The 15214-nt window shown below is 33.5% G+C and overlaps 3 protein-coding genes across 3 annotated transcripts in view; 2 read left to right on the top strand and 1 right to left on the bottom strand.

The window, feature by feature from the left end:
• Positions 1 to 681: 681 nt before the first annotated feature.
• LOC108723904 (uncharacterized) lies at positions 682 to 3139 on the bottom strand. Its single transcript, XM_018449940.1, has 3 exons — positions 3095 to 3139; positions 1765 to 2036; positions 682 to 1207 (listed from the first exon to the last, which is right to left on the bottom strand). Exons 1-3 carry the CDS (start codon positions 3128 to 3130, stop codon positions 682 to 684), a joined length of 834 nt encoding a protein of 277 aa, XP_018305442.1. The 5' UTR covers positions 3131 to 3139.
• Positions 3140 to 5291: 2152 nt separating this feature from the next.
• Mcm6 (minichromosome maintenance 6) lies at positions 5292 to 8883 on the top strand. The gene is made up of 11 exons (XM_018449921.1): positions 5292 to 5438; positions 5581 to 5724; positions 5793 to 6057; positions 6171 to 6373; positions 6454 to 6652; positions 6932 to 7459; positions 7525 to 7830; positions 7897 to 8239; positions 8340 to 8465; positions 8550 to 8689; positions 8770 to 8883. Exons 1-11 carry the CDS (start codon positions 5347 to 5349, stop codon positions 8869 to 8871), a joined length of 2448 nt encoding a protein of 815 aa, XP_018305423.1. The 5' UTR covers positions 5292 to 5346; the 3' UTR covers positions 8872 to 8883.
• Positions 8884 to 9735: 852 nt separating this feature from the next.
• LOC108723893 (urea transporter 2) overlaps positions 9736 to 15214 on the top strand; it is a 7273-nt gene continuing 1794 nt past the window's right edge. Inside the window, exons 1-7 of the mRNA XM_018449922.1 lie at positions 9736 to 9955; positions 10455 to 10577; positions 11404 to 11523; positions 11844 to 11995; positions 12619 to 12766; positions 14217 to 14303; positions 14898 to 15045. Coding sequence (XP_018305424.1) covers positions 9917 to 9955; positions 10455 to 10577; positions 11404 to 11523; positions 11844 to 11995; positions 12619 to 12766; positions 14217 to 14303; positions 14898 to 15045 — 817 coding nt within the window. The 5' untranslated portion in view covers positions 9736 to 9916. The remainder of the gene's footprint in view (positions 9956 to 10454; positions 10578 to 11403; positions 11524 to 11843; positions 11996 to 12618; positions 12767 to 14216; positions 14304 to 14897; positions 15046 to 15214) is intronic.

Genomic DNA, 15214 nt, shown 5'->3' with positions numbered 1-15214 from the left:
AGTTTGGTAGATTGAATAGCGATCATATGAGGATATCGTTTTATAGTATCAATAAATTGCGAGAATTCATTAGGGTACACAAAAGCCTCTTACCGCGTGATAAGAAGGTTCAAAAATGAGCCGAAACATATAAGTGCGTTTAGTAGAATAAAGAAGTTTTACGCTTATGGATGTATTATTTGCGCGACGTTTTTTGCGCCTGACTCCTATTGCCCTTATTCTTTCCAATTTCTTTTGATATCTATTTTTCCTCCGCGAAAGAATTGCATCAGATAGCATTATATTTATATGGATTTATATGGCTCGAGATAAAGTCAGGAATATTATGAATTACGTGCGATAGTCTACAGGCAATAGCAGTCTAGATATCATCTAATATTTTATCATAAACGAATTATGAGAAATTCTTATAAAGCGTATTCTAGAATCTCAGAGCATGACGACAAGTGTAAGAAATATTTCGCTCACCTGTCGATCATTTTATTAAATTTTTTATATAGACATTTTATCGTTATAATCCATCTATTGTTATTTATCGTACATTTCGATATTTGTTCTATGAGAATAAATTTTTCTAATTGAAGTTAACAAGCTATCATTTTATTGTTACATATTTAGTAACATCGTCATATTTTCAAGCGCAAATTAATGATACACACACATATATATTTAGTATATTTGCTATCTTCTCGTGTAAATCGGCTCCTCATCGAACTCGTATTTGTACTTGCCAAAGGGTTGATGGTTGTGAATGTTGTTTGCCGCCAAATACGCGTATACGCGAGGGTTTCGTGGTCCAGGCACGTAACGCCCGTATCGGGACAATACGAGGGCTAGAACGGGATTGGGCGGCGGATGTACCTTGCTATTGTAACCATCATCGTTTAGAGTACGACTTAGGAAGCGATCGAGGGCTTTGATGACTGCCGTTACGTCTTGTGGTCCTCGACGATAATACGTTTCAACTTTTCCATGATACGGCAGTTTATCGTCATCCAACTCGTCTGTCAAGTATCTGTCAAGTACCTTGACATCCTGATCGGCGAATCGAGATACGTGGCGATGATATTCCCGGATATCTTGAGGTTTCGATAACGTTGATGTCGTTGACGTCGTCGTCGTCGACAGTGGCGGTGGAGGCGATGGAGATGCGTTTGGCACTTTCGCCGAAAGCCAAACGTCATCCTGACGAATTTCTGTAGGAAACCTCCGAGTACAGAAAAAGAAGATATATTATAATATGTGCACATTTTTTTGAAAAATACTGTATGAAATGGGAATAGTCGATATATATTTAAAAATCTCTGTTTTTAAAATAATTTTTAGTTATATTTTTTTAGTACGATATTGAAATTTAGAAATTTTAATTATTAGATTTCCTTCCCCATTGCCGAAAATTGGAAATTGCGATAAATAATCTTCGATTTTGGCTGAAAAAAAATAAAAAGAGTGGTCAAATTTGTAGAAGTTTTTATATATAAATATGTCCAAATATATATAAATATGTACAAATATTTAACATAAGTCAAAGATTATTTCCAATTTTCAGTAATGAGTTTCTTAGAAAGAAAATCTTTAAGTAAAATTTATAAATTTTAATATCGTACTAAAAAAATTAACTATTTTGATTGAAACGTCCTAATAAATAATATTAAAATATCAAAATTATGTGAGTACCATCTTATGTATATATATTCACAACTTCTTTTTCTTCTTTCACATACTTTCGTAATTACAAAAAAAAGAAAGTGACAACTTTAATACCTCTGAGGACCTGTTTGTGACTTCTGCTTGTGATTACTTAAAGTCGACGCAGATTGAAGTCCCATTGGACGCTCTGCTTGTGAATTTCTGGAGGATACTAGTTTCTCTAGGTTGCTGGTGATAATATGATGAATATCGTATTGATGATTTGGATGTTTTGGAAATGAAGAGCTGGTAGGCGGTAGATAACTATGCCACTGACGCGGTATATTCGTCGAATCCAAAGATGACTTGGTCACCATTATAGCATTCGTCAAGCAGATGCGCATCGCCTACATTTAGGTAAGAATATATTTATTAGCCGTATTCGCATCTGTCTTTTAAAAACACATTCCCATCATGCCGTTCCGTTATACGGCGGCACAACGCCAGACTCATTTTAGGACCAGGGTCGATGCACTTAAACACCCTGAGCGAAAATACGAGCCAACAGCCAAGTTCACGGTACCGATAGCTGATTTCGAGACTATTCAACTATCTACTTTGCGATTCTTATTTTGCGGTAAGAAAAATCATGCTGTTAACATGTTGAATAATAATCGTAGGTATAAGTGTCAACTTCAAATCTTGATTAGCATTATATAAATCGTACATAATAAAAAAATGTATTTAAAGTTATATTAACAATAAGTGTAAATTAAATCACACACTTATAATAAAAATTTACATAATTATCGTTTTCATATAACTTTCACATAAAATATTTCTTACAGAAATCCAATTTAATATTGGCCAATTTAATTTTATTACTGAAAGTAGTGATTAATTATATTGAGTATTAAAAGCATACGGAAAGGATTTTGCTGAAATATTTAAAAATTTAACTAGACACAAATCTAAAAATAATTTTCTTGGATTATCATAAATAAAATAATTAGAAACATCCAAACTGGTTATTAGGACAAAACTTTTTGCAACATTGTTCACCATGAGTTTTTCTACAATTATTTTAATGACTCAACAAAAATATTCAGATTTGTATCTACCTAAATTTTTAGATGTTTCAGCAAAATTGTTCTTTCAGTGCACTGTTTAAAATAAGTTTAAAATTAATACGACTACCTTTCAGTATATTGTATTAAATTTCTGTAAGGGATACATATAATTATCACATAGAAGATGTATATTTTTACTATAAATTGTATGATTTTTATTTGTTGTTCATATAACTTCACATATTTTCAGTCCATTTTACGGCGCACGGAGTTGTTCTGTTTAAATCAATCTACAATATTTTTATTCTGTGTTTTCTACATATCGTCCTCACACGCAGTCTCGTTCAAACGTATCGCGAAACACAATAACTTAGATGTTTTGAAACTCTCGTTACCAGACAGACAATACTGAGTTTCTTGGCAACGACCATCCTCCTTCTATTTCGTAAAAAGGACTAAAACGGCGGCACGCACTTTGCGTGCCATTTATACAGCGTGCCGTCGCGTCTGCTTAAGAGCCAAGTCTTGTTCTGGCCAGGAAATGCGTAGAGCTATATTACTCCCTGTCTCTGTTCTTTACACGCAGATTTCTACATTTTCCCCCTTTTCTCCTATGTCAAGACCGGTATACGTCATTTACGTAAATTGTCAAGCGTTATTAGAAACTTTCCTTTTGTCTCCGAGAAGACGATTGCGGGACGAATTCTGTATGATGAATAACTTCTGCTTCATTTAAATTTCTTTTGACGTTTCTTTTTATATTGTCGGAACAGCAAACTTTTGTTATGCTGATTGCAGATGCACTTCGGATATCAAAAATATATCTTTCATCGCTCTGAAGAAAACGCTTTTTATGGAAAAAGAAAAATAATTAAGACATATCGAAGCATTGATAATTATTATAAATGTAGGTTTTAGTAAAAAAAAGTCGTTAGAACAAAATATGTATTATGAGAAAATTGCATAAGTATAATTTTGCAATAACTGCGCGATAAATTAATTAAAAATAATCATAAAGACATTAATTATTAATTTCTGTCTCGTTTAAACGACAAACACAGAACCAATAAAATGGTGACCTATGCGATAATAACTTCATTTTAGTACGTATTTTTCTTTTAGAGTACGCACTGTTACGGCCTGAGAGTGGACACGGGCCGGTATTCAGAGTCAGATCTTATATTCAAGATTGTCTTAAGTACAGTCTTAAGAATTAATTAGAGGGCCATATAAGACATTAGTTAAGACAGTCTTGAAAAAAGAACGGACTATAAATAGAGCCCACAGTCAATATTTTCTTGTAATATCTTTATATACTGTATAAGTAAATACTCTGAATGAAGGAATTCAGGAAATATAATTAAGTTATCTTTGTACAACATGCGATCTCTTTTATCGACTGCTGGTACATGATATAAAGCTTATTACGTATAATGCCGATCATGGCTCGGTAAAATAATTGTTACGAATTATTTAAAATAAAAAATATAAAATAAGTTCCAGAAACTTATTTAAAATATAAAATCGTAAGAATCGGTAAAAAACTGATATGACTTGTTTAGAATAAAAAATATAAAATAGTTTCTGTGGAAACTAATTATTTAAAATATTAAATAAGAAATAAGTCATAAGTGTTGTTATTTAATATAATGAATGTAGAAAAAGTAAAAACAAATATATAAATACTCGCAAAAAAGGGCTACTATAATTTTTAGTAGTCTATTTTTTTGTAAGGGGCACCTCTCCATATTATGGATAGTCGATACGCTTCTATCCTGTGAATATAGTACAAACACGAACCACATCCGCTTTCGACGATATCTTATCCAAATCTTATCGACATTGTCAGAAAATGGATGTAGTCACGTAGTTGCTAAACAGAAAATGGATGTATTGGCGGTAGTGTACTGGCGATTTCAGTAAGCGACGGTAACAGGAAAAAGTCCGGCATGGCCTTCTTACGTTTCTCTCTGCTTTGGTATATCTAGGATAGAATCCATAGACATTGCTCAAGATTCGAGATGGTCTTAGGCCGGAATCAGACTATGCATTGAAGATTGAGATTGAAGATTGAAAAATTCAAATTTGACCAATCGAAATGAAAGGAGCTAAAATTTCTTTGTCCTTATTGGTCAAATTTCAATCTTCAATCTTCAACCTCAATCTTCAATGCGTAGTCTGATTCCGGCCTTAAACTAGTGCAGGAACCAATCAGAGAGCCGTATTAGCATCTTAAGACATTGAGATTAAGACCGGACTATGGGAATTCCGGTCTATGTCTGTTTTTTTTTGACTGAACTTCTCAACGTGGAGAGAAAAGGGAAAGATGAACCGTGCAAGAACTTTAGTTAAAAAGAACAGACCTAATAACATAGATATTCACCGTAATGCTAAATTCACACTGCATCCGATTTTAGTCGTACGATGCTCTGCATCCAATCTGAGCGTCGTACGACGAAATCGGATGCAGTGTGAATCCAGCATAATGGAAACGTCACACTCCTAAGAACGTACTTAAAGTTTGTCTTCCCGCCAAATTTCCATCACACTTATTTGTAATATCAGCTTCACTTTACTAATTATTCACTTCAGTTTATTGTACTTTTCTGAATATATATAACGTTCCTTATTGTAATTCATCGACGAAATGGATGCTGCTCCTCAACAAGCTATTCTAGCACGTGTGCGAGATGAGGTTGGCGGCAAGTGTCAAAAATTGTTTCAAGATTTTCTGGAGAGGTAATTTCTCATATATAGGTTGAATATCTTTGACATCATAAATGATATAAATTTTAGGATACATTTTCTACTTAATTCGATTTGCTCGGACTAAAGTTGAAAATTAATTATCAATTTCCTTTATTGATTGTTTTTCTCACAGATTTAAGGAATTTGAGATTGTTAAATACCTGGAGCCAGCTAAAGAACTTATCAGTCCAGAACGATGTACACTAGAGGTGTCTTTTGATGATACAGAAGCATATAATCAAATGCTCGCTACAACTATAGTTGAGGAATATTATAGGTTTATAATCAGTGATTACTATCTTTTTTTATTTATGAGAAATAGAAGTAAAAATTTTCTTGTTACAGGGTATATCCATATTTATGTCAAGCAGTAAGCAACTTTGTTAAAGATGTGGGGAATTTATCAAAAGATAAGGAATGTTATGTCAGTTTTACTGATGTGCCTATTAGGCATAAATTAAGAGAGTTAAACACATCCCTGTTGGGTACTTTGACTCGTATATCTGGACAGGTGGTAAGAACCCATCCTGTTCATCCAGAGTTAGTCCTTGGTACATTTATTTGTATGGACTGTAATGCGTATATTAGAAATGTAGAGCAGCAATTTAAGGTATATATAACTAAATAAATATAGATATGAAGGTTTAAATATATTTATATTATATGTATAAAGCACAACTGATTAACTTTGATTCACTTGTTTTCAATTTTCATTGTTTTCAGTTTACAAATCCAACAATCTGTTCTAATCCAGTTTGTAGCAACAGACGCCGTTTCTTGTTGGATGTAGATAATTCAATATTTGTTGACTTTCAAAAAGTGAGAATTCAAGAAACACAAGCTGAACTTCCTCGAGGTTCTATACCTCGCTCTCTTGAAATTATTCTGAGATCTGAGATAGTCGAGACAGTGCAATCTGGTGACAGGTAGGTTTAAAAATACAAACGTTTTAATGTACGCAAGATTAAAATTGAAAACTTTAATAAAATCATTCTTATTTTTACAGATATGATTTCACAGGAACTCTCATAGTGGTACCAGATGTAGGAGCATTAACTTTGCCAAGTGCTAAGGCCGAAATTGGACCAAGAACCAGGAATAATGAGCAAAGGGAAGGTGTAACTGGCCTTAAGGCGCTTGGTGTTAGGGAACTGACATATAAAATGGCTTTCCTCGCCTGCAGCGTTACTAATACGAGTGCAAGGGTAAACAAAATCAACAAGCACATGAAATAAAATATATGTCTATGTTTTAAGAAAAATAATATAAAAAAATAATCAACTGCTTTAACTTAAATGTTAAATATTGAAGGACTCCTTGAATTAACAATACAAACAAGGCCATAGGAGTCAACTCAAGATGTGTAATGCAAGATACATTTGATTAATCTTTAAAAAAGAACGTTTCAATTTTCTAAATTTGAATCATCTTCAGCTTAAAATTATAAAAATAATATATATTTGATTGATCTTATATTGTTCCAGTTCGGAGGTACGGATGCAATGGAAGAAATTTCGCAAGAAGCAATGAAGAAACGAATGACAGAAGCAGAGTGGAATCGCATCTACGAAATGAGTCGCGATAGAAATTTATACACAAACATAGTTTCTAGCCTCTTTCCCGCTGTACATGGCAACGACGAAATTAAGAAGGGAATTACACTGATGTTCTTTGGCGGTGTAGCAAAAACTACAGAGGAGGGCACGTCGCTGAGAGGAGATATCAATGTTTGCATTGTCGGCGATCCTAGTACCGCCAAGTCGCAATTCCTCAAATGTGTATCCGATCTCTCGCCCAGAGCAGTTTACACGTCTGGAAAGGCATCGAGTGCAGCTGGTTTGACGGCTGCAGTTGTACGAGATGAAGAATCTTCGGACTTTGTCATAGAAGCTGGGGCGTTGATGCTTGCGGATCATGGTATTTGCTGCATCGATGAATTCGATAAAATGGATCCAAAGGATCAAGTCGCGATTCACGAAGCTATGGAACAGCAGACAATTTCGATAACTAAGGTATTTAAAGTTTACACAATGTACAAGGAACTTTATGACTTATTAGATTCTGCATGTGTTTCCAGGCCGGTGTAAGAGCAACTTTAAATGCTCGAACCTCTATACTAGCAGCAGCAAACCCCATCGGCGGACGATATAACAGAAGAAAATCATTGCAGCAAAATGTACAATTAACCGCACCTATTATGTCGAGATTCGATTTGTTCTTTGTAGTGCTAGACGAATGTAACGAAATTGTCGATAACGCAATTGCTAAAAGAATTATAGATTTACATTGTGATAACTTGAATGATCTTCAAGTGGTATACCAACAAGATGAGATTATCAGATATATCAATTTTGCTAAACAGTTTAAACCCATTTTAAGTCGGGTAAGATACATTGGAGTAAATTATTTGACGATCTTACATTAAACTAATTTTGTCCTATTTTTATAGGAAGCTGCTGAGCTTTTAGTCGAAAATTATACAGCTCTTAGACAAAGAACAGGTAGTGGAAGTGGCAAATGGAGGGTCACCGTGAGGCAGTTAGAGAGCATGATTAGATTGTCCGAAGCATTGGCGAAAATAGAATGTATGGACGAAGTAACAGTGAAGCATGTCAAAGAAGCGAAACGATTGTTACAGAAAAGTATAATTACGGTAGAACAGCCTGATATAGATCTTGAAGAAGGCATGAATGATAGAAACTTAGGTATGGATATTGATGAGCCACCACCGCTCATGGCAGCATTTAACGCAGGAGGCAACGCAGGAGATGATGATGCACCACCTTCAACACGTACGTTTGCATAGTTCTTTTACTGCACATAACGCAGGTAACATACTTATTACCTTTAAATATATTTAAATTAATATTTACTTTTAAACTGATTGTTTAGCGTCTAACGGAACGTCGCATGAACCGCCAAAGAAAAAATTAACTATGTCTTTTGAGGAATATAAGAATTTGTCGAATATGTTGGTTCTTTATATGAGAAGCGAAGAAAATCGTGTCGAGAGCGAAAGTACTTTTATTATATTCAAATAAGAATCACTATTACCACACTTTTTATTATATATCCATCTGTTAAATTAATATTTTTTAATAGATGACACTAGTGGTGGCATACGGAAATCCGAATTAATTGCTTGGTATCTTGATCAAATACAAGAACAACTAGATTCAGAAGAAGAGTTACTAGATCGGAAAAACTTTATTGAAAAGATTATCGAGAGACTAACATACCATGTATGTATCAATATTTTCATATATTTTATAACTTATGTATTTATACTTTATAATAATTTATTGCACAATTTTATTTTTAGGATCAAATTATAATACCTTTAACAACGACCAGCTTAAGAAGTAGAGATGATGATGAGGATCCTTTACTTGTTGTTCATCCCAATTATGTCATGGATATGTAATTTTAAGAATCGATGTGCCTTAAGATAAAAAAAACGATTTATTATTTTATAAAGAAAAACATATGTTTTAGAAATATCATTTTATCTTATATATGTATGTAATGTGTTGTGTATTAATATTATATTTTTTACCTGAATTCCGTAAATGTTATAAACTTTACGGAATTATTTTCAACTACTGCGACGATAATAAAAACATTTTTATAACATCGATAAGTATTCATTCATTCCTTGTTATCTACTTAAATAGGTTAAAACTTTAACCTGGGGGGTATAAATAACTTTACTATGTCCCATATTTAACATTGCTGACCTGAAATAAATCAATCTGATTATGAACAATACCTTTTTTAACAAGAATAGATCTATTTTTTCTAGGTGTAAAGATTAAAATAATGTTATTTATTAAGATATATAGTTTACTTATAAATCACAGATATCGTGAAATGTACAGAGTAATCTCGTCTTGTATCTGTTTCAAGAATACATTAATTAACACGGTTATAAGTCATTAACGTATGACGATTTGCTATGATGCGCTAATTAACACACATTTCAAAGCATCCTAGAAAATGAATCTGTTCTAGATCGAACGTTGAAATCAACAGCAGCTTCAGTAACTTCAATAGATTTGGATTATTTTAAGTGCACCCACGATATCAAAGGAGATGTTTATAAACGCTTTGTCTATTTTAAATGTAAAAATTATAAATATAATGTATACATTTCACATTTTTATTATAAATAGCTTTACAAAATCAGCAGCGAAAATTTGTAAATTATTTAAAAAATCTTTTATCACATATATATGTTTGTAGCAATTTGTATTGAAGTTTAATTATTTGTAGAGCTTATAACGTGATCGACAAACTGTTACTTCTACACATTCATCAGTGTATACAGTTTTAATGCGATGAGGATATATAGCACGTACTTTTATTACTGCTTAAATGTACACAAAGTATGTAACAAATGTCTTAACTGTTTATGTAGAAGTGTTCTGTGCAGTAATTAAGAACGTCACTTCGCCATTTGATGTTACGCGATGTCTGCGCCAGAGGTATCGATAGCAGAATTGCAACAAGTGAGTATTATTTAAAGTTAAATATATTATATTTAAGTGTGGAAAGTGTGAATTTAGCGATGACGTAAGTCCATAAGCGTCTTATAGATTACATCATATATCTCTCCTGATAACTTCTGTTTGTACTTAATGATGCTATTTCAGTTACGCGAGAAGTATCCGTAAAATATCATTCAACGAAAATATAAGTTTCATATATATTTCACTATTTATTTTTTTTTATTTTGAATATATAAAATGTCCTTTTATTTAAAAACTTACCCGTATTTAAATTGCACGTTGTTTCTTACAAATCTTATTTTTTAGTTGCAAATTTTAATGGTTGGTTTAAAAGAGAATTTTGTAATAAAAAAATATGACGTACATTGTTTATTAAACAAAGTTTTCCTCTTAATAATAAAAGATTTTAATTTTTTTTGATTGTGTGTGTGTGTGAAAAATATGCTAAAAATCGTCATGTGCATAAAAAGTGTATGAAAGAAATAAAATAAATTAACAGGAAAAAACATGGGTAGCGTGCGTAGGTGATTTTGCGATTTTGAAGGAATTCTTTGCACACAAAAGACGGCGAATTTGGCACGCGGTGCAATTACTTGACGCTTTTCTACGTGGATTTGGACAGGTGAGTGATAAAGTCTGAACATATTGCATACATATTTTATATAATACTACAATTCGCATAATTTGTGGCTATTTTTGAATGAAAAGCTAGTAGAGAGATAATTATATAAATAATCGAATAATTTTTATTATTATAACTTTTATTATTCTATTCGAATTTTATGTACTGAAAATGACTTAAATTCAGGATCGAAACGTTTATATTATTATCATATGAGGATAAATTTTATACGCATGACCTAATTCTGGCTTTTCTAAGTATTCTTTTGAGATAATTGTACAGGGTTCGGCCGAATAACATGTAGAAGCAGGCATGACGTGATTCCTTATAAAAAAGTAAAAGAAATATATAGAATAAAATTTTTCGATTTTCTCGAAAACTAAGCAGAAAATCGAAAATTTTATTCTATATACTTTTTTACTTTTTTATAAGGAATCACGTCGTGTCTCGCTTTTACATGTTATTCGGACCCTGTATATCTTTATCACAACATTTTATTATTATTATTATATATAATAATTGCGTGGGATAAATACAGAAAGGAATACTAGAAAATCCTTTGTAATCCTTATTAATAAAAGAACAAAGAAATAATGTCTCACATTAAAAAAAAATTGCTTCATTGTTTCACTGTTTTTATTAAAGAATGTTATATAAAAGCTGTCTTATGAAAGTTGATTCTCCAAAAATGATTCTCCGCGATGAAAAGAATTCGGTATTAGCAGTAAGATCGTTATACTTTTTTATGCGTTACCGCTGAAATGCCACACAGGAATCGCCACACATATCTTTAATTAACGTCAATTGGCTTTAATTAACGTTGCAGATTGTTTTTGCGAATAATCCTCTCAGCGGGCTGCTGATAATAGTTACCTTGGCTGCGGTAACACCAGGTACATTGGCGTTGTCTGCGGCCACCGCCGGCCTTGGCCTCTTACTGTCCGTGGTATGTTTTATTAATCATTAGCCGCAGTGTCAAACGGTCTGTTCTTGCCAAAAAATGCAACTACGCTTTTTGCCGCATTGCGCCCGAGAGACAGACGGCTTATTTCTATTTCGCTATTCATACGCGACGATGCATCGTGACGAACGCTCGCTATCTCTTTTTCATCTCTTTCGGACCTAATGGACCGTTTACGTGCACACGAGGAAAAATCACTGCAATGCGGCACCGCTTTTCGCCTAGCAGCGACCCGAGGAAAAATTTCAGCGTGGAATTCTCGTTACGATCTTAACGCGATTTAAGGATCCTCCGTTTTTTTGCAGCTCATACGAGAACCTGACAATTTTGTAGAAAACGGATTAAGCGTCTTCAACCCTTTACTAGTTGGAGCGATATCGTATGCTCTGATACCGCAGATTTATGGAAGTTTCGATTCCTTCAGCTTTTTGCTTGTGCTGCTGGCGACGATACTCAGGTACATCTGATATTATTTCATGTTCTGTGGAGTATTTAAAATATTATATAATATCGTAAATACGATACTTTAATTGTAAATTGTATCGATTAAATGAACTCGAAATATACGTATCGCGAAAACGATAAATGATAAATACCCTCTCGGGAACAATGTTCGGATAAACACATAGCTCCGGTACAGGTATACATGTGAAATAATTCTGCATATAAATAACAAATCATTTATTTGTAAATAACATCTTGATGGTGATACCGACATTTAATTAAACTAAAATATACGCAAATTAATGTGAATTGATGATTATGTCATGTTGTCAGAGAGAATAGCAGTTTGTATACATTGATGCATAGTTGCACGCATAATAATAAGCCAGAACTTTATGAATTTACGGATAACGTTATGAGTTTAGACAACACCGAGTTTAAACGTATAGAAACTAACGTGAAACGCATCGTGACAGACTCGATTTGAGATTTCGTGCAAGATATCTGGAATAATTCGCGACGGTAGATTATGCGGCAAACTGGATTACCAGAGTTAGTCGGAGTTCACTTGTCATCCACATTGTGGCTGAGCAGTAACGTTCGCAAATTTCAACAACTCCTGTTAATGTTTTCCAGTGTTTATCTCTCGCGGTCCCTGAGAAGCGATAAATTCTCGTGCATAGCGTGGCCATTTAACTTGGTGGAATTTGCGTTGATTTTCGCCCTCTCAACGCAGAATGGCGTCGACACGGTAGCTAAATCTGTGGAACCAATGTTTGAAATGGTAAAGCAATTTTACATGCTTGATATGTTCATTAGTTAGATGCATACGTTATATAGAATTAACGTAATTTTTATTAAAAATTACTAATATTTACAAAAATACAATAATTTTAGATAGAACCAATAAATATATGAAATGTTATAATTTTGCAATTTATCAGTAAAAACTGATACCTTTTTTGCCCAAAGAAATTAAAGCTAATATAATAAAAATCGTTTAATGATAATAATCTCCTTATTCCTCTGAAGCTGATGGTGAATCTATCGGATTCATTTAATTATAAATTTTTTTGTCAAAAATATCAAATGATTTAATTTTTTATGTTACATCTGCAAATTTTATTCTTATTAATAAAATGTATTTAGTATTCATTCCTTTTTATATGAGTTTTAGGATGAAATTAATTAGTGCTTTTTAATTAGCATAAATTAAATAAGCCTTAGTGAGATCTAGTATAATTGTGTTACAAATTTTGGTGTCAGCTCCAGAGGGTTAAATATATATATGTACAATACACACACAAAAACACACACACACACACACACACACAATTTAATGAGAAAAAAAGGAGGGAAAACATAAGACTCATGAAACATGCAAAAGGCACTTTATTTCATAAGTGCCCTGATTTGAAACAACAGCAAATAAATGATTGAGATAAAATCACAATTTTAGAGTGTCGGTCCGGAACGAAAGTAAATTTGATGAGAATAGGGCAGAGGCTTCGGCGCGAAATAAAATTGGCTTGGAAAAGCGCTCTCAGTATTCAGACCATACATATTTGACGTGCCTTCACGAGGGAGAACGCTATCCTCCGTGGGTCGGAGCATGGCTTTTCTCCGTATTGATCAAACTCCAGAACGAACAACTCCGTCGACGATAACTTACCTCGGCTCGGATTTATTTCGCCCTAACTAGTCGCCGGTTGTTTGTTTCAGTTAAATATTGGGCAAGTTCTCTTTACGTTTCTCTTTTTCGCGGCCTGTTTCCCGTTAGCAAACAGCTCTACAACAGTGGAATATTTGAAAATATTGCTCAGTTGGGTGGTTCCCTTCACGTATATGTAAATATATTAACTTCTCATACATCGTGCCATTACTTCTGCTATCCACCAGGATCCTCGCGATAATGAGAAAAATTAACTTTGTACTCTCGTTAAACTTTGTGATGTGCTCATGTACGGAAAATTTAATGATAAATAAGAAAATTTGTACAAAAATCGCAGGTGCGTGTACCTTCTTTCTCATCTAAAAGGTGAAAAGTTTCTTTCTCATATTACAAAAATTTACGGTCGAACAGGATGCGCGCGTGGCGGAACATAAATTACTTCTCCGTGAAGCATATTTCATCATAAAATAGTTTGAACCTTCTCTAGACTCGTCGAATGACTGCCGCGTGCATTTCTCTATCATACGCGGGTTATTGTGCAAGACTTTCTCATTGTTTTCAGGACAATGCAACAAGTGAGACGACGACAACGGATGCCGCCGGTTTCTACGAGCAAAATGCGACCAGCGTTTACATCGACTGGGGAATGGTAGAGTTTAGTCATGTTCTACTTTTTGAAACTTTATATTCTTGACTTCGCATATATATTAGCATCTCGAGGGTCTTAAGAAATACTACAAAGCTTCATTGGTTACACAGTTTCGTACGTCAGAACCCGTGATTACTTTTCCAATTGTAAATACGCTTATACGTTATAGTCGAACTTTATTACAACGTATTTTAACAAACTTTTTGCAAATAATTTTTATCGTTTAATTGCTTTGCATTTCGCTACATTGAAAGTCATATATATTGACACAATATTGTGATTTTGTGTAACGGATAGTGTTATACGTGCATACGTCAAGGCAAAGCATTCTTTATATATTGATACAGTTACTTATAGATAGACGATACTTGTAACTTTAGATTTATTGAATATTGTTACAATATTGAGAAACATTTGTTGGAACAGAATCTCTTTTGTAGCTGCTCGGAATAACTGTGTATTTGTGAGACGTATAAAAGTAAAATGGAAGTAAATATATCCATATCTTCTGTTGCTCGAGGGAAATGTTGCAAAAGGTATATAAATTGAAATATTAATCTATTTGCTTGTTCTCAAAGTTAAATTGTGTTTCAGGTTGTACGAGGCAGCGTTGTCTCCGCGTCACAGCTGTTCGGAGTCGATAATGTGATCGTTGGATCTATCATGTACCTAGCAATGCTAATATACTCGCCTGTAACAACCGCATTTTCGTATTTCGGCGCTCTTTGCGGAACATTCGCAGGTATTTAAATAATTGTTATACGATATTTGTACACAAAAAGAGACAAGAAAATACATGTGCGATAAGGACAATTTTGCTGAAAGATCTAAAGTTTTACTGGATACAGATCTGAAATCTGATTTTGCAACACGAATGTAAATAATCATTGTCGATGTATTTTTGCCTGCTG

This window comes from Mycetomoellerius zeteki, unplaced genomic scaffold, assembly GCF_001594055.1.
Source record: "Mycetomoellerius zeteki isolate Tzet28-1 unplaced genomic scaffold, Tzet1.0 scaffold252, whole genome shotgun sequence".
Taxonomy (NCBI): domain Eukaryota; kingdom Metazoa; phylum Arthropoda; class Insecta; order Hymenoptera; family Formicidae; genus Mycetomoellerius; species Mycetomoellerius zeteki.
Note: the sequence above shows the minus strand (reverse complement) of the source record. Positions and strands in the feature narration are given on the sequence as shown.